Source organism: Pezoporus occidentalis, unplaced genomic scaffold (genome assembly GCF_034315485.1).
Source record: "Pezoporus occidentalis ecotype Australia unplaced genomic scaffold, CSIRO_AGI_Poc_V1 ctg8, whole genome shotgun sequence".
Classification (NCBI taxonomy): domain Eukaryota; kingdom Metazoa; phylum Chordata; class Aves; order Psittaciformes; family Psittacidae; genus Pezoporus; species Pezoporus occidentalis.
In genome coordinates this window covers 11,315,390-11,340,625 of record NW_026916158.1, presented here as the reverse complement: position 1 = coordinate 11,340,625, position 25,236 = coordinate 11,315,390, and the positions used below count along the sequence as shown (strand labels likewise).

Below are 25,236 nucleotides of genomic sequence, written 5' to 3'. Positions count from 1 at the left end.
ATTCACAGCATGGAGATACTAATAAATGGACCTTTTGACAAAGCACCTTGTAAAAGTCTTACTGTCTACTTGAAATGTGGAGTCACTATTGCCTTAGTGTGTATTAGGTTTTAAAAAGTGGTGGGGGGGGAAATACTGTGTTTTGATGATAGTCCTTTTTTATTTTCGAGTACTAAAAGCTTGGCTTCCTAAAGGAAAATTTGAATATGTGGTTCAGAGGGCAAATACCCAGACCATGAGCTGTGACTAGTCTCCTTGTCTTAAATTTAATGTACGACTTTGTGATTGTTTTCTTTAAATGTATATATCTGCAGTCTCTCTATGGTTTCTTTTGATTTTGCACACTTTCCTTAAGCGTATTTTCTTGTCTCTTCTCCAAATGGCCAGAGTTACTTTTTCTAATAAAGGCAAGATTGGTTCTGAACCAGTCTATAGGCAGCCATGCTTAGGTATTTTGCAAGAGCACAATTGAGTATTTGTTCTTTCAGCAGTGGATAACTGATAATTACATTTGTATCTGTAGAATCTTTAATATATACTGTAGTTTAACAAATGTCTTGTGGGTGTAGCAGATGTCTTTTCTTTCTTTTTTCTTCCTTTTTTTTTTTTTAATCACATTTTCTTAAGGTTTTTGGCAAGCTCTATTAGTGTACTATGTTAGGTCTATAGAAGGTACTCAAAGACAATTTGTTTTAACAAACCTTATATTGCAAGTAGACCCCTCACAAGGTGGAGAAGGATATTGCTGACTGTACTTTATGTCCTTCCTCTTGTAGGTAACTGTTGTACTGGCTCTGCTCCAACAAATCACTTAAGCAATTGAAGTCAATGGGACTAGAATATGTTTAAATAATCTTCTGGGTTGATCAGTATCTATGTATACTTTCACAAGCTCTTTACTGTTTCCTAAAAACGAGGTGGGGTTCACAAGAAATTCTTAATGGGATTCTCTATTCAACCTAAGAAGCTGGTAGTATGTCTTTCTGTGTTGGAGATTTGGGTGGGAGGGGGGCTTGCTTGAGGAGGCTCTGGAGGCTGATAAATTAGGGAAGCAAAAGGTGCTATTTGAAGATGCAAGTGAATTGCTGTAAAGACTGAAGCCATTTTCCCTGCTGTCATTGCATTAGATTGGTCTATCTAAAATGCTTGGGCACTGTACTATTCACATTATATGGTTTCCTGCTCTGTAGGTACATTATACCTTGAGCATGCACAAATCATGCATGTAGGCTTACATTAGAGTTTCTAAATCTTGGAGTGGAAGAAAATAAGCTTTCAGGTTTAGGTGAGAGAAATGGCATAGTGAAGTTTTGAGAACCATTACTCAAGAATGTTAAACGGCAATTCTGCAAAGACAAGACATCACAGCTTTATAAGTATTGTAAGAAAAGAAAGATGATCGGAGCTCTTTGGAGTCTGAGAAATGCTGAAAATTTTTCAGAATGTTGTGAGCAATTTGTGCAGTGCTTATTAAAGTATAATGTCATGTGGAGAAGTCGTGGACTTCTTCCTCTCTGCCTTATTTTCAAATAATGCTTCTATTACTGGAAATGGGTTAGCAGAATTTTCCATGTGTGGAACCTGTTATTCCAGTGTTTGAGGTAAAGTAAAGATAACCTAATATGGCGCATTTCTTTTTGTGAAAAGCCATCCTATCTAATTTGTTTAAATCTGAACTAGCAGAACTAGTTCCTGTGATTGCTTAATTCTGCAAAAGATACAGTAAAGGTCATTTGTGGGACAATTTGAAGACCATTTCAGTGCAGCTGCCTATGTAATGGTAGCCTGCAGTTATAAGACACGGTGTATTTCCATCTGCTGATGTTTTAACTTGACTAAGCAAAACTATGATCATTTTTCCAGCTGCACCAGTAGAGAAGACTGTTTAATTCAAAATAGACCCTTCTAGTGGGGGAGAGGGGGTTATCCTGTTACGCAGATGATGTATCCTCAGGTTTTGAATAGTTTGCTTCAAAGGGCATTAATTAAAAAATTAGTGAGAGCAGATGTCTGATGTTGTCCTGAGCAGTCAGAAAGAAGAGGAAATGTCCTGGGTTTGAACTTCTTATCTTAATTGGATCCTTTGTGACTCTCAGCCCATTTGATAAGGGTTTCTTCAGCAGACTCTACTTCTGCTGTATAAAGCCAACAGTTTTAAATTTTAAGGGTTTTATGCATGTGTCTAGGCATTCATGCAAGCATTTGCATACAGCTTCAAAGGATGCTTCCCTCCAGAACAGAAACTTTCTATACAGCAGGCTGCCTCGGTATAGCTTTTCTATATCCCATGTTCTATACAGAAAAACAAAAATAGTGTTCTTTTAAACTGTCTTTTAATACTTTTTTTTCAGTCTCGTTGTACGTCCCTCTACAGGTGTGTTCAGGTTTCTTTTACTAGTCAGACTGTCTGCACAGCGCTAAATTAGCAATAAGAACATCACGCTTCTTTAATCTTCTAAGAACATCAGTGCAGTTGCTTCCACAGATACAGATGACTACAATGTTCAGGAGCAGTCTGGGGCTGTCTTATGGCAGGCATGTTCATTGGAGCTCTGGGAATTTTTTTTTCCCAGTAGTATAAATATGCTTGTAGGCTTAAACTCTGATGAAGTATCAGAACTTGGCATTCATTTAGAGTTGTCCTTAGTCACTTAGTTCAAGTTAGTTAGCTCAATGGAGTTAAAATATTCCATTTTCAACTAGCAAGCAAAGAAGCTTTTTTTTTTCAGGGCATTCTGTAAAAGACTATTCTTGGTGATTTAGATACTGGAACAGCTCTCAGTAAAAAAAAAAAAAGGATATATTGCAGCGTATGGAAGATCTGATCAAGGATGATGACTGTATTGCATGTCTCTTCCATGTATTACAGGCATATCGCCCCAGCACATATGCTGTTCTTAATATTCTGCCAAAAGACCCTTGATACAGCTTCATTTAGAGAAAAAAAAAAGCAGCTGCTGGAAGCAGGAAGGGGCACCAGCTTAATGCCTAGACAAACCTTTGGAGGCACGATAAAGATACGGTGATTGAATGTCCGCATCGAAAGCAATTAACATAGCAGAGGTGGTTTTGTTTACCTCTGTCCTGGCAAGGGTCTCAGGTCTGCAGCTCAACTTCTTGTGTAGTTGAGTGTCCAGTGGAATCTGAGGCAGGGGTTATGCAAGTCAATTCATTGCCTCTCTCATTCTTTGGTTATTGTCTCGTTGCCTCCTGGACAGTTTGTGGCAGAGGCAGTGACAGCCATGAGAGGCCAACAATGACAGAACGGTGGACCGGGAATGCCCAATCTTCCCAGTCATTTATTTCAGTAGAAGTAAAGCAGTATTTTGCCCTTACAACCTATACCAGCACCCTTTTTAACCTGCCTCTAGGCTGCTCATTTCCAGAGCTGCCTCAGGCACACACCTGCTTGACCAGCTGCATTGGCTGGTACAACATCTCTGAGATGTTGATTGGGTTGTTGTTGCTTTATTTTTTGATAACATCTTAACAGATTGTATGTGTATTGCAGATTGGTATATATGGCAATAAAAGAAGAATTGAGAATTTTACACTGCTCTCACATTTTTGTTATTTTAGGTTGTAAATAGAAAATAAGACAAGTACTTGATCACGCTGTGTCACAACTGAAGACGAATGAATTATTACGTATTGTCTGTGGCTGCAATCAGTCATGTTCTGGAGTGGCTGTGCCTGGTCTCCTTAGGAGAGCTAAGATCATGGATATTAAACCCTTACTTGAGTAATACATGATTTAAATTGAGCAGATAAGAGCAGCTTTGACTCTTTGCATACCAGAAATCATGTTTGTCAGACAGTGTTTGTGTTTTAATTTATTTCATGGGTTTTGAGAGGCACATCAACTTGCTAGAAGAGGCAGACACTTCACATCCTGCTCTTCGTTAGAAGTCAATTCCAATAAGGCTTCTAAGTGATTTAGGTGCTTCTGGTAAATTTAGCTACCCAATTTCAAAGTCCATCTGAGGTTAAATCTTTAGGTGCCAAAGTAAGTGGTTAATTCCTGGATCTACTTTAACCGTCCTTTTTCTAAAATTAATATGTAAGCATTAAATCTTAATTAATACATCTCTTTTGTGAGGTATGGTCTGATTTAATAATTTCTTCCTGCTAATTAGTCTTTAATTAAAAAAAAAAAAAAAGCCGGGGTGAAAATGGTTTCATACAGCCTTTTTGCACTTGATCTTGTTTGGTAACTAGTTTCTGTCATTTAAGTTCAGGCACTGCAATTTGATTATTCTTGAGCAAAGATGTTCAGACACCTTTCAAAGATTCAGAGCTGTTGTTTGCCTTTTTAATACTGTTGTTGCATTTGGGTTTTATTTGGGAAGAAAAGAAAGTTGTGTTGTAGGTGGTATCAGAGTAGTTGTAAGGAAAGGATGGATGCCTGATTTTGCAGATTGGCAATCTAATAAGGCAGGGATAGTGAGGTGTGTGGGAGTAGACATACCTAATGTAGATTCACAGGTTTTTTACATTCATATGACCAATTGCAGAAGCATGTTGTCTACTTTTGGTTTTGTGCATGTGTGTGTGTGTGGGGGGGATGACCTTTAATTTTTATTTGTAAAGGTCCTGAACTCATAATGGTTATTCACCTGCAGAGTCCCACGGGCTCATTTCAGGCAGCTTTAGTAAACAGGGCTGGATGTGAAAATGCTTGGGTAAAGGAAGGAGTTGAATTTTTAATCTGAGGGTAAACTTTCTTAAGCTTTCTTTAAAACTCTCCGTTCATGCATAATGCTGCAGTCAATCAGGAGTTATGTGTCCTTAAATCTTTTGAGGTGAACATCTTGGGGCTAGAAAGAACTTGTCAGTTTATATTAAATTTATTTGAGACTTTAGGATATCTTTCATAGCTGTAGAGAACTACAAGCACTAAATATGATGAATGTTAGCACATATTTTCAATACCAAATTCTGCTGACCAACTGCAGTTAGATTCTCAACATGTTTAATATCTGTTAATAGAGAAAACCATGTCTAAAGTACAAAGCATTTCTACTGTTAACATTTATAAGTGCTATTCTACCTGTTTGCCGTGAGTCCATAACTCATGACTAAGTTTGCCTTGTCCCAAGTAGTCAGAAGTAATCAGATGCTTTTAATTAAAAAAAAAAAAAAAATCACAACAACCCCCTGCATTCTTAATACAATTAATTCATTGCCTTCCCTATCTGAAGGGTGCTGTTTGCTTTTTCTTCATCCCAGATTAAAAAATAAATGAATATATATGGCCTTCTTTTCAGTAAGTAGCAAATTCTGATGTAGTTGCTTTGATTACTGGCCACTAAAACTGGAGATATCCTTCCTTGTTAAGAGTTTATATTTTCTTGACTTGAAATTGTAATGAATTGCAACTGAAGGATCATCTCTGTGTCTTGTGAGGTTGCTTGGGTTTTTTTCTTTTTTTGACCCCATGATGGTATTTCCTCACAGGGGTTTTACATTTCATCCTTCATTTTTTCAGAAGCAGCAGACTTGGAGCAGTTAGTATTCAACAGAACATCTGCCTTAGGAAAAAGATGGCAGCTTTCCTATGCTCACATAGGAATTTCAGAAGAATTATTTGTTATCCCCAAACTAGATGCTGTCAGAGTACATAATTCCATAACTTCTTTTCTCACAGGAAAGCCATATAAGACTAGGCTTAACAATGGGGAAATAAGATAGGTTTATTTCTGTTTAGAATAGATCAAACCCTCTTCACCTGCTCTGTGAACAGAGCACCTTGTTACTGTGTCTCTTTTTTTTTTTTTCCCCCTAATCAAATCACATGCTTATATCCCCAGCACTACAGAAGTTACGTGCTGTGTCAGACAATCCAAGATCTTTTCTAAAATAATGTAGGAGTTAGGGAAGATGCTCACACACAGAGAGCAACCCCTTCCCCTGGATCTTCCACTGCAGGAAATGCTTCTCTTGCTCTTTTTATGTAGTTAGTATTATTTATAGGGTAGTTTTGTCAACTTCTGTGCTGAAAATAAAATCTGCACTTAATACTAGCTTTGTAGGTGCTAAAAAACCTGAGGTGAGTGTGTTCAGGCTCATATGCCAAGGGCAGGGCAAGTGAATGAGTGGATCCCTTTGTTGGAAAATGTCATGTTCGTGTAGCTGTCTGTGGCCAGACTGATCTAAGTGCATTTGGTCCTAGTTTTGATTTAGGGTGTTCACTGGAAAGACAAACGAGGTCCCAGAGACATGCAGAAATTCAGGATAATTGCCTAAATAATGATAGCAACCTTAATAAAACATTAAAACCTCTCATTTCACCAAAAAGACACAATTCAAAGCCATGAGGCAGTGGTGGCCTCTAAAGCGTGCTTAAAAACTTAGACTCTACCAAAATTCATTGCTGTTCATTTGAATGCAGTTGGATCTCCTAGGCAGAGGCTGCTTGGTTCCCCACATACTCAGCCTCGTGAGCACCAGGGCATACTGCAGAGGAAGACTTGGGGTCTTTTTGTCTTACTTTTGGTTATGGAAAAAACTACAGATGTGCAGTGTGGAATAGGCTTCACCAAAGAGGTACCCAGCCGTGTGTTTAACGTGAGTTGTAGGTGTTAGCATGGTGCAGAGGGGTGCCATGAGAAGATGTTGGTTGTCTCTGGCAGGCATGCTGCTGTTCTGGTTTCTGCACTCGATCTGATGCTGCTAACTCCAACCTCCTCTGTGCTGTTATTCTATGTAGGTATAACTTCAAATCACCTCAATTTGTTGTTGTTATGGCAGCATTAAAAAAACCTTGCAAACCAAGAAAGAGGGAACCCATTGTGGTAAATACACTGAAGCGAGTCTGGCAAAGGCCTTTCTCTTGCAAGCACTTCAGGACATGACTGAGGGCACAAGGCTAAACAAACACGGACAAATAAAATGAACAGGGCTTAGTTGGAATAGAAATCACTGTTCTAAAGATTAATTGAATTTTTTTCAACCATCAGAGTTTATTTGTGCGAAATGTTAGCAACTTGTGTAGCAATGGAGAAGTGGTGAAAGAAGAATGTAGGAAAGAAGTGCCTGAAGGTTGTACAGATAAAGGCAGCACTCTTGAATGTGGTTGGAGAGATGAATTCAGGAGCGCAGAGTACATGTAGGCAGTGCATAGTGAAGAGGTGAAAACCAGGGCAAGTGTGTGACCACAGGCTGAAGATCGTATGTCAAATTGAGATGAAAGCCCGGAAGATGGATTACCAGCTTGGGAAAGATGGTAGGTACAGTGGGTAGAAACTGTAAAAGGGTAACGGTATGGGGAAATGGAAGAAGAGTCCATACATCCGTATGAAAAAGTCCCCAGTCAAAATAGAGATGCTATTGTAGGTGTGCAGAGATATCTTTCCACAGATGCTTATAAAACTACCTATGCTGTTTTATTACCATCAGGTGACAATATAAACTTTTTAATCATAACAAACATAATCAGGCCAGGCTACATGGTCACTAATCACTGTTCCACAATGAGATTTCCAGAATACACATACCAACCAAGCCAAAACCACAAATAGTTGAAAACTGACTAATTATGAAAGTCTGCCCAATCTTCAGTAGTTTTCCACTGATAAGTAAGTAGCATCAGTCCAAGCTCAGAATGAATCATTTTTTGTAAGCCATCAGTATGCAGGTCAGAAGCAGCAGCATAGTGAAAAACTGTGTCACTGTTAGTGCACCAGTATCCATCAGCTAGAGCAATTGATGTAGATGTAATCACTGTCTCTAACAGAAATAAAGTCAGGGTAATGGAACATTGTCACAGGATCAATGTCTCCTGTTTTGAAAATAAACCCCCTCAGCTTTGCCTTTGCATTTACGTACCAGCACGCGACATCATTCAATTTAATTGACGCAGTCCCTTAGAGCCTTGAATGATCTATTGTGGGAACATCAGGAACAATGTATTGGAAAAATGCTATGTTCTTGATCAGGCTTACAGGCCGTGTTATTTGGTGGGTTTTCCAGCAGTGAAAATGAGAATAAATCAGCTAAGAGCAGAAACTTAGCACAGTGTGGCAATCTTCAACTCTGTTTAACAGTTTAATTTCTACACATTTTTGATCAGAAAGCTCAAAACATAATTCTTATACTTATTTTCAGTGGTGCATGGTCACAAATAGAAGGCATTTCTGGGACATTGCTGCTCCCCTACCTTAATCTCAGCAGAAGCTCTTGATAGGGCTCATTTTGACTGACTCAAGAGCTCTTCTCAATCCGTTATTTTCTCTGAAATTTTTACACAGTTTGATCCAAGCAATGATTAATGGGTGTGTTCCCACATTCATCCATAATTAATTTTTTTGCTAAGGCTTTAATGCAGCATGGGAAATTAGAAGTCATATAGTTGTATGCTTAGAACTGGGTGCTTGCCAAAGAGGTACATTGCATGGGATTTTAAACAACATAGCGATAATTCTTCTTCCAGTTTTTGTCTTTCTTGTATTTGATTCCAGCAACCTACTGTTATTCTGTATCTAGGTCCAGAGAATATTAGTATGCTGTTATTTTAGCACATAAATAACACCAGTTATTAAGCACCAGTTAACAATTTTACAAAGCCTTTTGCGGACAGGGTCTGTTAGTTTGATTGCAGAAGTCTTTATTTAAATTAGGTGTTCCTGAAGGATTCTAACTCTGTCTAAAGGGACAGCTTTCTAATGACCTAAGAATGGAAACTACAGCCTGCTTGACATTGCCACTGTTTCTTTGATGACCCCACCAATAAGAAAATTCTTCCTTTTGGGGGGACAGATGCCTCTCCCTGGAGTAACAACAAGCATTTGTTTGGTATTTCCCTCTCCATTACAGACTTAAGTATATTTAGCATACAGAGCCTAGAATGTTGACTTTGCAGGACATCTTGTGAAATAATCAGTACTGGCTGAACCTGTACTGCTGCTTTCCCAGGTAGCTGTGCTAATTCTGGTCATCGATCAGAAGCTGTCTGTTTCTGATCAGTTTTACAAATGTTGCATTTCCAGTTTTTCTGCTGTGGACATCTGCCCAACTTCTGTGCAGGTAGGGCAGTCTAACCCTGTAGGTCATCCCATCAAGCTGTGGCTTCCTTCTTTCCAACAAAATGCCTTTAGCCTGGATGAGGTGTTTTATTAAGGAGAATATCATAGCATTTGGTTATATTTCCTGGAGCACTCTAAAAATTATTCAAGTATTGAAAGAGGGTGGTGATTTAGCTTTTTAACTACTACTTTTGAACAGTTTTAATTTAATCCTAATTTGCCTGCATCAGTGAGCCTGTGATTAACAGGCTCTGCTTACAGACCCCTTAGCTCCCCCCAGGGGAGTGAGATGAGATGCTTGGGCTTGGGATCTTGTGGGAACGGCTTTGATGAAGTAGTCAAAATTGAGGCAGGATTTTCTTCTGCTGGTGATTTTACTGGAATATGGGTGCATGTGCTGAGCAGATAGGTTTGTCTTTTAAATTTTGAGGAACAGCATATTTGCTTCTCAAGAAAGATGTATCCCTACTACCTCCATTTCAATAGGGTTGTAATTGTCGTGCAGAAGAGTTGTGTCTGGAAAGAGATGTCTGTTTTCATTGTTCCCCAAACTTTTGTAAGGTCTTTAAAATACTAAAATACAGTAACCATTTGCTATTCAAATACAGGAAATAAGGAGAAAAATGTCTCCCCTAAGCACTTCATTTCTTCTTGTGTTGCACTATAACAAGATAAAAAAGATGTTTAAGAAGCTAGAGAGTGCTGAATAAAGTGTCGGTACCAGAAATATCCTTTAGTCTTCTTTAGTCAGTTTAGGCATTTACAGAATATGGCAGCCGGGAATCACTGCAGAATGCCATATAGCTGTCCAGGAAGACTCTAGAAAGCATAGAACTTTGCAGCTTTGTAGCCATAGCCCTGCAAATATGTTACCGAATATACTGTGGCTTGTTTCTCTACAGAAACATCCGGAATCCCGGTCTCCTGGGTCATGCAGCATATGACTTTGGGGAGGAGATTCATAGTTCAGTAATTAAATACTACTTTGCTCTAGGCAAAACTAACAAATGGGCTTCATCTGCAGCTTATTTTGTAATAGTACTCAGGACTGCACTTGGATTTCTGGGGACTTGAGTACTCAGATAAGTAGGCAGTATATTTAGCTAAGGTTTTGGGTGGTTTGGGCAATTTTTTTTTTTTTTTTTTCTTTCAGGGCTGTAATTCTTGTTCTTCAGAAAATTTCAGACTGACTTTGTCATCTTGTATGCTTCATACTCTCAAATTGGCACAGAAAGACAGAGGCTGTTGCCATAAATTAGGTCACTAAAGCTGAAGTACAGAATACAAATATTTATCGCCTGAGCTAAGGAAAACAATTCAGATGAGGAGAGGAAAAAGTATTTTTTTTTAGTATTTGGAAATGGAGCTGTATTTTGAGATTAAAAGCAAAGTAGTATTTAGAACATGAGAAGCATCCTGTAGTTTAAATTGCTAGAAGGAAAACTAGTAAAGCTTGATCATTTGGGAAATCAGTAAGAAGGTTCACTAGGTAGAAGTACAGATTTTTTATTTTTTTTTATTTTTTTTGCAAGTTCACATTTGACAGAGATTATTGAATCTTAAAATAAAAAAAGGCACATTTAAGTAATAGCAATTTAGATATAGGTAAAAATGCAGAAAATAAGAACTTTCATTTTGAGATATATTACAGCAAAGCTTGTACATTTAAGTTAAAAATCATTTTCCTTTAAATTCAGAAGGTTAGAAAGAACTAATTGCAGATTGTCGGATAGTAGAACTTTAATAAAGGCTCATTTGTATTGTGCCCAATGCAGTATCGCACCTTATCTCTAAAGTGAAGATGTGAAATAGGAGTGTTTAGAGCAATCAGTTGAAGTGGTTAAAGAAAACTCAACCTTTTTTTTTTTTCCTTCTTTTTAAAGTATGAGAAAATGTTCTTTTGATTGAAATTGATGTCTAATAAATTCTTACACAGAAGGACATACAACATTGGTCATACACTGCCTGCTTGGCATACAGGAACCACCAAGTTATTTTACGAGTTTTCTTTTATAAACTATTTCTAAAGGGCTATACATAACTCTACTTTGAATATAGTCTTACTGAGTTCAGCAGCTATTTGGGGTAGACACATCACATCTTGGGAAGAGTCTTTGGAGAACGCTTTCGGACAGCATCAGCCACCAACAGCAGTGTTTTGTGGAGTCCTGGTTTAAAACTCCAGTTCTGTAAGGTACTCACTTGGTAGATTTGGTACCCAAATTAAGTCCTTTTGAAACCTCACGCATCCAGGAGTTCACCTGGTCTGAGTGGCTGGACTTAAATAGCACCCTTTTCACTTTATTCAGCACCTCTGATTTGATAAATCCAAGCAGACTTGGCATTGCTGCCTCACAGTCTTAATCGACCTGGATGCAGTTTTATCAGCACTTTCCTGAGCTATGGTGTATTGTCTGTCTCCTGAGTCACCATGACAGCAAGCACGTAGCTGTTCAACTCGGCAGGTAGATTTGCCAGGCTGAGGGGATCCAGTGTTAGTTACAAAGTGTAATGAAGAGGAATTGTGTATCACGTGCAGGACTTCATTTTTATTTTTGAGAGAGGTAATACAGATGTAAAGCAGAATTGTAATAAAACTTTCCAGAGGACACGTACACAATTTCAGGGGGTTGGGGAGGTTGGGTCATGTAACTTGCTTTTTTATTTATCTGGATTTTTTGTGAAAGAAGGAAAAATAAAAGGACTAGCGGCAATATTTCTGTTGTAGGGGATTTGCTGTTTCTGTGGCCACGCTTCTGTTTATATCTGAACACTGAACATTTTTCAGAGCTGCCCAGAGCATTATCTGTTCCCTTTAACTTACCACATTTGATATCAAGCTAATGATTGGTGTGTTTCAGGGAAGTATGATTCACAGCAGCCTGCCAGGTTTTTCTGTTATCCTACCTAATTAGAACCTGTTAAAGCCCACCTAAAACTGCAGAAGTATTACTTTCTTAAGCTGTTGTTTGATGATATAATAGATTTGCTACGGTTAGATTTATTATATGTTATAAAACCATGATTGAGAGATACAGGGCACTAATCTGATGTACAAACTTTTTCTGCTAGTTCAGGTTTGTTTATTTAAAAAAAAACAAAAAAAAAAAGAAAGAAACAAAGCATCTATTAGGCCAAGAGCCATATCAGGTGGCATCTGTTCTCCAGCATTTGGCGTGAACCTGGAAGAAGAGTACAAAGCTAGCATGAGCTTGCAGAGTAGAATAATAATTTGTCAGAAACGCAATCATTTTTGTACTGTTCGGCTTCCATTAGTCTGCAGAGCCAGTGCTTGTGATAGTGCAACCTAATCTCATTATAATGGATTTTACTTGTAAATTTTATCCCAGATATGAAAGTGTAGAATGGTTCTCAAGGGATGGAGAAGTCTCTGTGACACCTATGTGTCTGAGTTACAGTAGGCTTATTATAGAAATACATAGGCGCATTTTTGCTCTGTGGAATCATAGAATCATAGTATCATAGAATGGTTAGGGTTGGAAAAGGACCTTAAGATCATCTAGTTCCAACCCCCCTGCCATGGGCAGGGACACCTCACACTAAACCATCTCACCCAAGGCTTTGTCCAACCTGGCCTTGAACACTGCCAGGGACGGAGCATTCACAACCTCCCTGGGCAACCCATTCCAGTGCCTCACCACCCTAACAGGAAAGAATTTCCTCCTTATATCCAATCTAAACTTCCCCTGTTTAAGTTTTAACCCATTACCCCTTGTCCCGTCACTACAGTCCCTAATGAAGAGTCCCTCCCCAGCATCCCTATAGGCCCCCTTCAGATACTGGAAGGCTGCTGTGAGGTCTCTACGCAGCCTTCTCTTCTCCAGGCTGAACAGCCCCAACTTTCTCAGCCCGTCTTCATACGGGAGGTGCTCCAGTCCCCTGATCATCCTCGTGGCCCTCCTCTGGACTTGTTCCAACAGTTCCATGTCCTTTTTATGTTAAGGACACCAGAACTGCACACAATACTTCAGGTGAGGTCTCATAAGAGCAGAGTAGAGGGGCATGATCACCTCCTTCGACCTGCTGGTCACACTCCTTTTGATGGAGCCCAGGATACGGTTGGCTTTCTGGACTGCGAGTGCACACTAAAGCTGGCTGATGTTCGTTTTCTCATTGACCAGCACCCCCAAGTCCTTCTCCACAGGACTGCTCTGCACCTAAAGAAGCTAAGTCAGAGTTGGTATGTTGGCTTTGGGACAAGAAACTTCATTTCCTTTGAAAAAAAGTAGTTTCTAAATGACTTCTTGTAGGATTTCTGAAATGTATTCAGAGTTGTAATGGGTGGGTTGGTTTGTCTAAAGCAGAGACGTGCATCTAGTCTGTTCTGTCCTGTGGTACATCTAGTTCTTGAGTAGATGTTGAGGCCAGCATCTGTATAGACAATTGACTTTTATGGCTGATACGTTTTATGCCTGTAAATTTTGGGAGTTCAGAGACTTTCTTTTGCAACATTAAAAATTACCTGGAGTATCTCGGTACTGTGCTGATTCTAATTGAACAGTGGTGTTACAAACCACAGGCTTAGGAAGGGGATTGTGCTGGTTTTGGCTGGGGATCCTACAGATAATCAGTGGTTTCAGATGACTGAGGGAGAACAGGGTGATGGGTTAGCTATGCTGTAATACAGTTTCATTGGCACTGTGGCATTGCTGAATGTTGCAGTGACATGTGTGGATTGAGAGACTGAGGTGTGTGGAAGTGGGCTCTGTTTTGAGCAATTAATATCGATCCTGGTGTGGTCCTAGGGACTGGAAGCCTGAGACCAATATGGGTATGATTTGTAAGCCTTTGTGCACATCCTTTTTTAACCCATGTTTTAATTCTGCTTGTTTGTTTTAATCCTACTTGTACTGATAAAGAATCTACTTCACATGCACTGTGACTGCTCCAATGTGCAAAACAAAAGTAGCGGCAAGTGGGAGAGATTTCCTTTAAAAGCACGCTTGGAGCTAAAACAGTAGTGTGGGTGTATCATACTTTTCTGTGTTTCCTGTAAATTCATGGAATGTTTGGATCAAGACTTGGAATTTTTATAAGGGCCAGAAAAAAGGTCCTCAAGGATCTTGTTTTATTTTCAGGATGGATTTGGGGCATAGAGATATTATGAGATATTTTTAATGGGCTTTGCAAATTAGGCTAGAAATTTAAGACTGATAGGAATCATGTGTCACATCTATTTATTTTTGGCTTATTTTTCTGTCCTTTTGGTTATTTAGTTCTTGTATCTAAAATAAAAAGCAATATTAATATCTATTAAGTGCCAAAAATAAGTACCTGATTGCACATATAAATAGGGGAGTTAGGGAAAATAAACCAACATTAATGAAGTAGATTTTTTTAGTACGTGGAGTGTGTACATGCATGGGTGCATACATAAAGGTAAATTTTTTTTTTCTTCTCTACTTATTTTCAGCCTTTCCTCCTCTGTTCGTGTTTATGTTTCCATTTACATGACACCACGAAGAAATCTTCTCTGTCACCTCCCAAACAAAGCCTGGGGCTGCGTTGGGGCATTAGGGAAACTGTTGTTCACGTGGTTCATAGGTTAGCGGTTTTATTTTCTTTCCCATTACTGTTTTTAATTTGGCAGACATCCTTGGTAAGTTGTAACTTCAGCATGAAGGGGAGGCTATGCGTGTTGAGCACTGAGAGCAACATGGCTGGTGGCCTTGGTGTCAGTGGGTCCCTTCCCCATCCTGCCTCTGCTCCATTTCTCCATCATCCTCTTGCTGCCACGGTCTCAGGTTGTTCCTGCTGGTTACATCCCAGGAAGTTGTGAACGAAGAAAAAGGCAGCATGGTTCCCAGGGCTAGAAGCAGCAGCAGCTTCCCCATAATGTGTGATGGGGTTCATGCAGCTCCGACCTGCTTCTTCATCTGTCTGCAAAGTCTGTCCTGAGGCTGGAGGTGGCTATGTTGCAGAGCCCTTTGTTGGGGTATTTGGCTCAGCCCTTGCTTTCAAGGGTTGGCAGCATAAGCCCAGCAGCCAGAATCAAGCCTGGTATCAATTCAAAGTTTGTCAAGCAGAAATAATTATTGTATCCTCTGCTATCTGTATTTTTGCTCTATTTTCTCTTTAATGTGATAGTTTACTTTCGGGATGGGCAGGAAGGTGGTTTGGTGTTGCTTGCTTGATCTCTTTGCAATTCCTCACTTCCCTTGACTGCACGATAGCTGAGTGACGGTTGTCTCCAGGGCTGAATGACTGGGCCTGTGATGAGGGATAAATACAGAAATATTTTCACAGAATTTTAAATATGCATAAAAATAATGGATAAAGCAATATCATGGTAAAAAAATGGAGCCTTTTGAGGCCTTTTTGGTTTCATGTCCTCATCAGGCAAGCTTGATGAGGACCACATTTGACCACATTTCTATTTTCTGGCCTTTAGGGTACCAAAGCCAGTGTTGCACTGCCACCTCTTGATAGCCGGGCAGGACGGCATGTGGCAGTACTCCTTGCCTTACCAAAGCATCTTCTGGAAAACACTGTGAACTTGCCTTGAAAAGTGGTACTCATTTGACTTGGACAGGTTGAATATCGCTTTTGACAGACAAGCAAAATGTTAGCTTTTTAGCTATCCAGCTACATAATGGGTGAAATTACGTGGCATCTCCACGATTCTGCTTTGAGTGGGGGGGCCCATTTTATATTAAAAACTCAGGTCATCTCTGTGTACCAAATGGCATTTTCATCTGATTTCTGCATTTTGATCTACCTTTTCAATGATGCAGCAAGATTTCAAAAATCAGTAACAGATCTATGAAATACACTGTTTGTGCACGTATGTAATATAAAAAGGCTTCTTTACAAGTCTTCTGAAATACAGTTACCTTTTTTTCTTCCTAAGAAGAATATTGTTTCTCTTCATACAGAACTTCTCTAAGAAGCAGTCTTGAAGATAGTTTACGCCAGGTGTGACAAGAAAACATTGCTAAATAAAATGTTTGGTCCTGCACAAGGCAGAATCGGTTGCTAATGCATGAAATGACTAAAAATTACGTTCATTTCACACACTGCTCAATAAACAAGCCATCAAGGTATGTTGTAGTTTGGCAGGTATACCTTGTACGTCAGACAACACTGGGGGCTGTGGAGGGGTGGGGTGGCTAGAGTATCAAAGCACCTTTCTTTGCAAGTTGTGTTGCACTGTCTAGAAGCTATTGCACTTCATCAATTATTTTTTCATGTAGAAATGAGATGGATTCAAGTAGCTCTGTATTTATATTTATTTCTTTAGTCAACTAAACCCATCTTTCTTACCTTTGGCAGCACAGTATGCTCAAGCTGCTTTGTAAGCATGAAACCTGGGTTTCTGTGAACACATCCAGCATCGTTTACACCCCCTGATTTTTCCCTGCAGGATAACCCTAGCTCTCCCACCAGCCCCTACTGGGTCTGAGCCCTCCCTGTGCAGCTCTTGGGCTGTGTTACTTTTCCTGGTCCTGCTCCAAACAAAGCGGGCAGTGTTTGCTGCCCTCCCTCTTACTCCTGGCTATTAGCTGGGAAGTGGCCACATGGCTGTGATGGGTTTGGGGTGTCCATGCGCTCATTGACTCACCAGTGTTCATGTGTTTTGATGAAACACACTCCTTTTGATGTCCAGGTGCATCCTGTAGCCTCTCTTATTCTTGAGGAGTTTAATTGTGTCTTTCTTCTACAACATGATGGGACTTGTAGAAAGTCACATCTTGAAGGGCTCTTCCCACTATCAAATTTGTTTGCAATTGACTGTTAAAATTCAGAAGTTAGAAGATAAGAAAGAGAGTGTGGTCATTTTCTCCTATTCCCTTGAGAAATCTTGCTAGGAATAGGTACCTAGAAAGAATATGTATGGCAGCCTTGTAATGTGAATTGTAGAATAGTTAGGGTTGGAAAGGACCTTAAAATCATCTAGTTCCAGCCCCCCTGCCATGGGCAGGAACACTTCCCACTAAACCATGCCACCCAAGGCTCTGTCCAACCTGGCCTTGAACACTGCCAAGGATGGAGCGTTCACAACTTCCCTGGGCAACCCATTCCAGTGCCTCACCACCCTCACAGTAAAGAATTTCTTCCTTATATGCCATCTAAAATCATAATCTCATTCAATCATAATCTCATAGTTGTTGCTTATTGCTGTGTTCACTGCTTTCCCACTTTGGGCAACAGTGGTGAGTTGCTTGACCATGCAGCCATGTAGCAAGAACTTTTTATTTCAAATGGAACAGGAAAACCTGTTCTGTGGTTCCCATTTTTTATATCAGTTCCAGGTTGAACTGTCAAATAACAGTAGGAAAGTCCTTCACCTTCTCAGACTGCAGTTCCATAGGAGAAAGTGATACTGGTGGGTGGCTGAGTAAAAACCTTGATGGTCTGCTAATGAAAAGTGTTGGGTGGATACTCGGAACAGGAGATGGACCTTATTTCATACTATGTTGTGGATCTGATATTTTTATTGTTTACTAGATGCCATAGAAAGATGAGGATTATCAAATGACAGAAGTCTTGAGAATGTTCTCAAAAATAAGGCTTAAAGTTAGGAAAAAAATGTTTTCCGTCTCTGCTATCTTTTGTGTTTTAAAGACTGCTGTTGCGTCATATTTTGAAAATTTGTCATCCAGAAGCATGTGTCATCTGATACAGTATTTGTCATGCTGAATATTTACTGTTAATAAAATCAAGGGAAAATTGTGTGTGTATGTCCATCCATATTTTAAAGCATTGACTGAAAGCCTAGAGAAATGTTACTGAAAATGGTCTGGTTAAAGTTTGTTTCTAATTTTGAGAATTCCTTTTGCAAAGCCTAAGTGTATGGCTGAGATGTTTTCAAATTTTTAGCGAAACTATCTGGGCTTTCTTTGAACAGATACATGGTACAACCCATATTGCACCTTTTTACTAGAGCAGGAGTACCTAAAAGTTGAAGAGGATGAGAAAGTAAAAGTGGGAACTTGTCTGGATACCGATGTGAAACCAAGGTCTAGGTCTTTGCTATACAGGTAGAGAGAAATCCACATTTTGAAAAATGTGTTCTATAGCAGTATTGTTGATTAGATGAAACTCACTTGATTATTTTTTTAAAATCCATGAAATGAGGCCTTTTTAGTACTGGTATTAAGCGGCATAGTTCCCCAGTCCTTACCAATTTGTGTCATTTGAGAATCTGTCCCTTCAATAGTTAATTTACTGACCTTTATGTTGTGGTGAGAGAAATTACTTTTTCATGACTAGACTTATTTGCATTATAAAATAAAACCATTGTTTATGCTGCCAGGGAGCTACTTACTTTATAAATACAGTGTTTGTTGAGAAATACATATTAAGAATTAAAAATATTTAATTGACCTACTTCTTTGTTTTCAGGGTTGTGTCCTTTGTCGTGACCTCATGGTTTAACTGGGAATAAAGATGAGTATAAGCAGTGATGAGGTTAACTTCCTGGTATATAGATACTTGCAAGAGTCAGGTGAGTTCTTACAATTCTGGTCATTAAATAATGCATTATTTACTTGGTATTCATCTGCAACTGGCTTTAGCAAACGTGGACTCATTTAATTATTTTGCCAGTAGGCATGTGCTTCTGTCTGAACTGTTTCTTAGTGTTTTTTCTCTACAAGAGAATGAATTTCTGCCAAGTTACCTTTTGTAACTTAATAAGATTTAGTCATTTGGAATCTTCAGATGGCAGTCAACCAACCAACCAAGGATTGCTAGAAATGCATTTTCCTAGAGATCCCTTATCTGCAGGATGATGATGATACTTCACACCGTTTTCATTGGGGCTGCATGAAGAAGAAAAAAGGATGACCATCAAAATACTGTTTTTTCCTGTTCTGTCTTGGAGTGATGGTGCTCCTGTGAGCTGCTCTTACATGGCTGAATTCCTTACCCGAATGTGACTGTGGGGTAGGGCAGATGTTTCTGTATTTCAAAGGAAGAAGTGGCAACTGTGCCGGTGTAACTTGTATCATTTGAAGTACAGATCACAGATTTTTCTTACAGGAGTGACTCTTGCGTTCTGAAAATCCTTCCTGCCTGAAGGAGACTTTCTTGGAGGATTTTGTCCTTTAGTATCAGGCTAGCCAAAGCTTCTTGCTTCTTGGGAATAAGAGCCAGAGATGGTTGAATACTGTCAAACTTGAAAAGGAACTTTTTTCCTGTCATATTTGTCCAAACTGACTGTGTCTGGAAAATACAAGATAGAATGCAGTAGTGTTCCCTTGACAGTTTATTTTTAAAACTTCCCAAACCCTGTTGGATTAGCAGTTTGTGTTGCATATTTGGGTTTCTAGATGTAGCCATATGGTTGCAGAGGGGTTTGCAGTGTTTTTTGGTCTTGAAGCTACGTAAAAGACATTATCTTTTACTTACAGCTATGATACCAGTTGCCTAAAGCAGCCTACATTTAGAACAGGTGGATTTGTCTGGAAATCAGGGCATGCCCCAGGAAATGAACAAGCGATAATTGTCAGTTGGCAGGAGGAAATATGACCTTAGCAATACATAAAAAAAAAAGCCAGTATATTAAAGCACACACCCCCCCCCCCGCCCCCCCAATCCCAATCTTAAGGTAACAATGTAAGGACCAGCTTTAATGTATATGTTACCTTGTTGTTTCAGCAGCTACTGTTTCTTAGTTTTGTTCAGTGATTGATGGGTGGCTTCAGGGTTCTTGAAAATGCTTTTGAGTGATGTAACATCTGCACACTGCTTATGTCCACTGCTCATGGATTTCTCAAACTGAGACAAAGCAGCATGAGTAGCAATGGTGGGCAGCAGAGTTTTTCGGTCTCTGCTTGTCAGAAAAAAGCAGAAGCTCATTGTTCCACCTGAATTTACTGAAAACTTACATGTTCTTATTCTTATTGCTTTTGTTACAGAAGCCAAACTTACAAAATTGCTTTATCATCGTTTGAAAGTTTGCAGTCAGCTTTTCAGTTACCTGATAGAAAAAAATAACAACCAAACCAAAACAAAAAAAAGCACATCAAAGGAGTTTAAGAAAAAAATTCTGTGTCAGTAAAGTTAATTTGCTAAAACAACTATTTTTCTCTTGGTTTAATTTTCCTTTTCAGGATGATCAAATAAATAGCAAGCCACTAGGAGTGCTGCACCACAGCACTCTTGCTCCTTAATCAGTGCACAATACTAATGTAGTTCGAAGTGCCAAAACATATACAATTATGACAGAACTGTACCATGAATGGAATTCTGTTCTGCATACAGATCCATTTCACTTTCATGGGTAGCAAGTCAGTGAGTGTAAATAACAAGTGAGTCTTGGTGTATTGGAGAGAGATATTTTATTATATGTTGTGTGTGATACAATACATATATATAGTTTGAGAATATGTAAGTATATGTAAATGCTATTGCAAATTGTGCATTTTATGTTTTTGTATTTAGTCACTCAAATGTTTTGCCAATGATACTGTAATTAATGACTTCTGTGTTTATATATAAACTTTGTTTTTCTCTTTTTTGTACATTTAAGCTAAAAACAAGAGAAACAACAGAGGTTTTTTGATGAGTTTTTTTGTAGTTCATAAACATGCTATAACTTTGTATAATTTGCATAGGTTTGTAAACAGAAGATCCTGCAGTGGTGTGGCAAGTAGCATTGCCGATAAATCAATTATGATGTCTTTGCCTTGTCTTTAGGGTTTTCCCATTCAGCATTTACCTTTGGTATAGAGAGCCATATCAGCCAGTCTAATATAAATGGTGCTCTGGTGCCACCAGCTGCTTTGATTTCCATCATCCAGAAAGGTCTGCAGTATGTAGAGGCAGAAGTCAGTATTAATGAGGTAAGGAGGCTTTGCCTGCGGCAGCATTATGTCCTTGCTTGCAGTAAGTTTGAATGTTAGTATTTTTTCTTAACTTTCTTGTATCCTATTTATTTACTTTTACTTCAGATTCCTTACTGCTGGTGTTCACCATGACTCCAGTGGTGGAACCAGAATGGACTGACATAACTGGGTAGGGGTTCTGCCCAGTGCAGCCACACAACACCAGGCATGGTGTTCTGGCTCATTGCTTAAAGGTCCGTTGTCTGTAGAGTTTTTACCCTAATATATTGTTTTAGTAAATCCATACAAGTGTGATAAGATAATCATTGAGACAAGTAACCTCTTAATTTTTATTTTTGTAGACTTGCACTAGGGAGGTGGGAGAGCACTATGCGCCTCTCATTTAGGTGTTGTGTCATTATAATGAAGTAATGAGAGGTCAAAGGCAAGGTTTCCAGATAGAGAAGAGAGGGGGGGTTAATTTGTGGCAGGAAGGATGAAGGTATATGCCAGTTTACTTGTTTGCCTCTGCTGGCTAATTCATCTTTAGTAGGATCTATTAAATTTGATGTTTAAGTGGTTATTCCAGCAGTACAGAAAGCTATGTGTCTTCCTGCCTGATGGTGTAGATCCTCACCCTCAGTTTCCATTCTCATTTATGCCTGGAAGGTTAGCAGCATTTGTATGTGTCAGTTATATTACAGAAGGAAAGTGGGTTTTTTACTAATTCTGCTCTCTTTCCAGTCTCCTTTATATCTGCTGTGTATGTGTAGTTTTCACAGTCCCAGTGAAGCATATCCTTTCCCTTAGGAAGCCTCAGAAAAATAAAGCAAGTGATTGGAATAGAAGGGGACTCTGTATTTATTGCAAGTAATCCTTCTAGCTCCTAAAAATAGATCCTTACAAAGCCCTAGCATATGTATCATGGTATTTTTAACTGGGTCTTGTCCATTTCAGGATAAAATTCTTTCTTGTTATTTGAAAGCATGCCAGCACAGTTTGAAAAAGAGGAAGAAAACTAGTCAACTCTCCAGATAATATGTTTATGGAAACTATTAGTCTAATAGATAGAATAACTTCACAAGCCAGTGACCGGGCTTGCAATGCTTGGCAGCTCTTCAAACAAACCATTAGATTTTGTTGCGGCCACTCGTGTTTGAAATCATACTCATGGAGAGCTTACAGAAATTTTGCTTTAGCAGACTACTTAGCAAACTTGAAGCATGTAACTTTTGACTCCAGAAGTTCTGCCAGAGGCCTGCAGTGCCTTTTTTGCATATTCATGGTGGCGACTTTAGACTAAAATTCCAATCCTAAACACAACAGTGATGGAATATCACCATTTGTAAACTGGATTAGTCTATTAAATCAAAACTTCAAAATAATTTTTTTTTCTTGGAATTTATCCCCGTAATGTTAATTTGTACTTGGTCTTGTGTTTTTTTGTTTTCTCCTTCTGCTGCTATTTAGGATGGTACCTTGTTTGATGGTAGGCCGATAGAATCTCTCTCACTGATAGATGCAGTAATGCCTGATGTGGTACAGACAAGACAACAGGCCTACAGAGATAAACTTGCACAACAGCAGGCAGCAGCTGCTGCAGCTGCAGCAGCAACTAACCAACAGGGATCAGCAAAAAATGGAGAAAATACTGCAAATGGAGAAGAGAATGGAGCACATACTATAGCAAGTAAGTTGAGACAGACATGACCTTAACCTATGTTAACATCATTTCCTTATCATTTGTCATAGTACAGGCTCATACTATGAGCTGGTAGAGAGAGGTAAATGTGTAGAGGTACTAGTAACGCTTCATCTTGCAGAGAATGCTTCTTCACAGGTGATACTTTTAACAGATGGTGTCTCACCTTTGACTGTCCCCAGTTTGACATATGGCAGGAGGAGATGCAGACTTCTGAATTCACTAATTCACAATATTCCTTTGACCAGTATCGCTTCCAGTACTGCTTCTCTCTCATTATCTGAAGGTTTTTCACAGGACTCTCTGAGAGCCTTTGCATAAAGGGGTGTGGAGAGAGGGGAGGAATCAGAGACAGCTCTTTAAATATTGCATCTTCTCAGCTTTGGCTGTACAAGGAATAAGGAGAGTTTCCTAATCCACACTGAGCATTTCTTGTGAAGCTCTGCAAACTTACTGCTGATGGGTTCTGCTAACCCTGTGCATCGGAGAGCTGTAACTGGCTCTCTGTAGGACAGACCTCCTTGTCAACCTGAGATCATCATGGCTGCTGAGACAAATCCTGTGTCATTTGTCTCCTTTATGGGTATCAGTTTTCATGATTTACTATTCATAATTACTCAATGCAACTGCTTGCAGGTTTGGGTTATTCATTGGTTCCATTTTAATTGTGATTCCTGAAACAAGATTTGTCATCACTGGTCAAAGGAACATATCATACAATCAAGCTTAGTACAGAAAAGTTCTGGTCAGGCATTAAAATGTGATTTTAAAAATATTGTTCTGGAAGTTATTGAATTACGTTTTTGAGAGAAGCTACAGCTTTTGCTGTAAAAGCACATGGGGAAAAGAGATATTTTTGAGAGAATATTAGTATCGAGCCACATCCAAGTTTTGCATTTTACAGCTGGATTTCAGAAGATTTTTTTTCCTTTTTCTGTATTATAAATAAACTGGAAAAATAATCCTTGTCTTAAAAAAATAAGCTCTTTACTTTGATGTTTTCATTTAAAAATCTCAAAGGAATATTTACTTGTTAACTGTGAACTGGATAGAGTAGGTGTAAATTTCAGATCTTAGCCACCATTAAATGTGATTCCAGCAACCCCTACTGGCTGCTGCACCAAATTATACTGGCACTGATTCTCTTAAGCTGAAGCAATGGTTTTTATATGATGCTTTTTCTTTAAAATATGCATGTTCTCTTAGCCTTTTCTGTTCTCTCATGCATACAAACAGCAACAGAAACCCTTAATGTTAAATTAAGTAATAGATGTGAAATGGTTTCTTTAACCACAGTGAATACAGAGCAGGTGAACTCCTCAGCATTTTTTATATTTTGCATTTACACTAGTGTGAATTTATTTTTAAAAGAAAATTATTGATGGTAGCTGCCAAGAAAACTGTTCTGTCAGTTGAATTACCTCCAGTACGTTTTGCAGAACAATATGGATTCAACATCACTTCCACACAGAAAGCTATGTATTGCCACAATTCCACTCTAATTGCCGATGAAGTTTAAAAAGCTCTGTTATCAGTTTACCATATCACCAAATGTTATTATATTAATTAAAGCCATTTTGTAAATGAAGTGTCTGAGATGTTGATTTAAAACCTGTTTGACTGCAGTTGGTGAAAAGAGAGAATTTTGAAAATGTATGTGTCATAAACGTATTTTTAAAGCACAACATAGACTAGTAACATATTGTACTGTGCAGTATTGTGCCTGAAAAACTGTCAATACTTTCAACATCAGCGTTTATTTTTTCACATAGCAAAGAATTAACTTTTGGCATCAATTTAAAGTTTCAAAATTAGATCCATTTAGATGCTGATGTTTAAAAGGGTTAAGAGCTTTCTCACCTTTTTGAAACATCCCATCTGTTTATAGTACTAAAGGGACATTACAGCTTTGTCAACTTTTGATCTACATAAATTGTGAATTAATTGTTATGTTCATGCTGGAAGAATATGAAGCATACAGTAGTTACAGTGTACTGTCCCAAAATATTAAAATCCACCTTTCTATGCTGTTGTTTCCCATAATGCAGATAATCATACAGATATGATGGAAGTAGATGGTGATGTTGAAATTCCTCCCAACAAGGCAGTGGTGCTGCGTGGCCATGAATCTGAAGTATTCATTTGTGCCTGGAATCCTGTTAGTGACCTTTTGGCCTCAGGGTATGTGCATTAACCATGTATGTACATAATATCAGTGCTCACTGGCATACTTCTGTATGTTGATGGTAACAAGTTAAAATAATACCTGCCTTAAAAATCTCTACGTCAAATACCACAATGCTTGCTGCTCTAAAAATAGTGCTTTTAAAAATTGAATTAATTGGGAGAGTTATATCCTCAGTAACTTTTTTGTAGATCTGGAGATTCAACGGCACGGATATGGAACCTCAGTGAAAACAGCACGAGCGGCTCTACACAGCTGGTACTTCGACACTGTATACGAGAAGGAGGGCAGGATGTACCCAGCAACAAAGATGTGACATCGCTGGATTGGAACGTAAGTAGAAATGGCAGTGCTCAAAATACTCCAAGAAAATGGTGTCTATAATTTTGCATAGTCAAATTTTAAGTGACAGCAACTGTACATCGTCTGCTACAGTTCCTGAAATATTTCTATTTTTGAGTTGCATTGTAATTTCTTGTATTATGTTTTGGGGACTTTTTAGTAAGTTGTAGTCAGTGGAATAAATATTGTAAG

General features: G+C 38.8%; 1 protein-coding gene across 10 annotated transcripts in view; it reads left to right on the top strand.

Moving 5' to 3' along the window:
* Positions 1-25,236, top strand: part of TBL1XR1 (TBL1X/Y related 1) — a 116,073-nt gene that overhangs the window by 75,810 nt on the left and 15,027 nt on the right. For 3 of the 10 annotated variants that reach the window (XM_062603161.1, XM_062603162.1, XM_062603164.1), the window contains 5 exons: positions 18,390-18,492; positions 20,688-20,833; positions 22,286-22,505; positions 24,566-24,698; positions 24,894-25,035. In XM_062603161.1, coding sequence (XP_062459145.1) covers positions 18,435-18,492; positions 20,688-20,833; positions 22,286-22,505; positions 24,566-24,698; positions 24,894-25,035 — 699 coding nt within the window. In that variant the 5' untranslated portion in view covers positions 18,390-18,434. Of the gene's footprint in view, positions 1-8,890; positions 8,914-17,892; positions 18,026-18,389; positions 18,493-20,687; positions 20,834-22,285; positions 22,506-24,565; positions 24,699-24,893; positions 25,036-25,236 lie in introns of those variants that run through there. The other 7 variants (XM_062603163.1, XM_062603166.1, XM_062603168.1 and 4 more) reach the window with 5 other exon arrangements.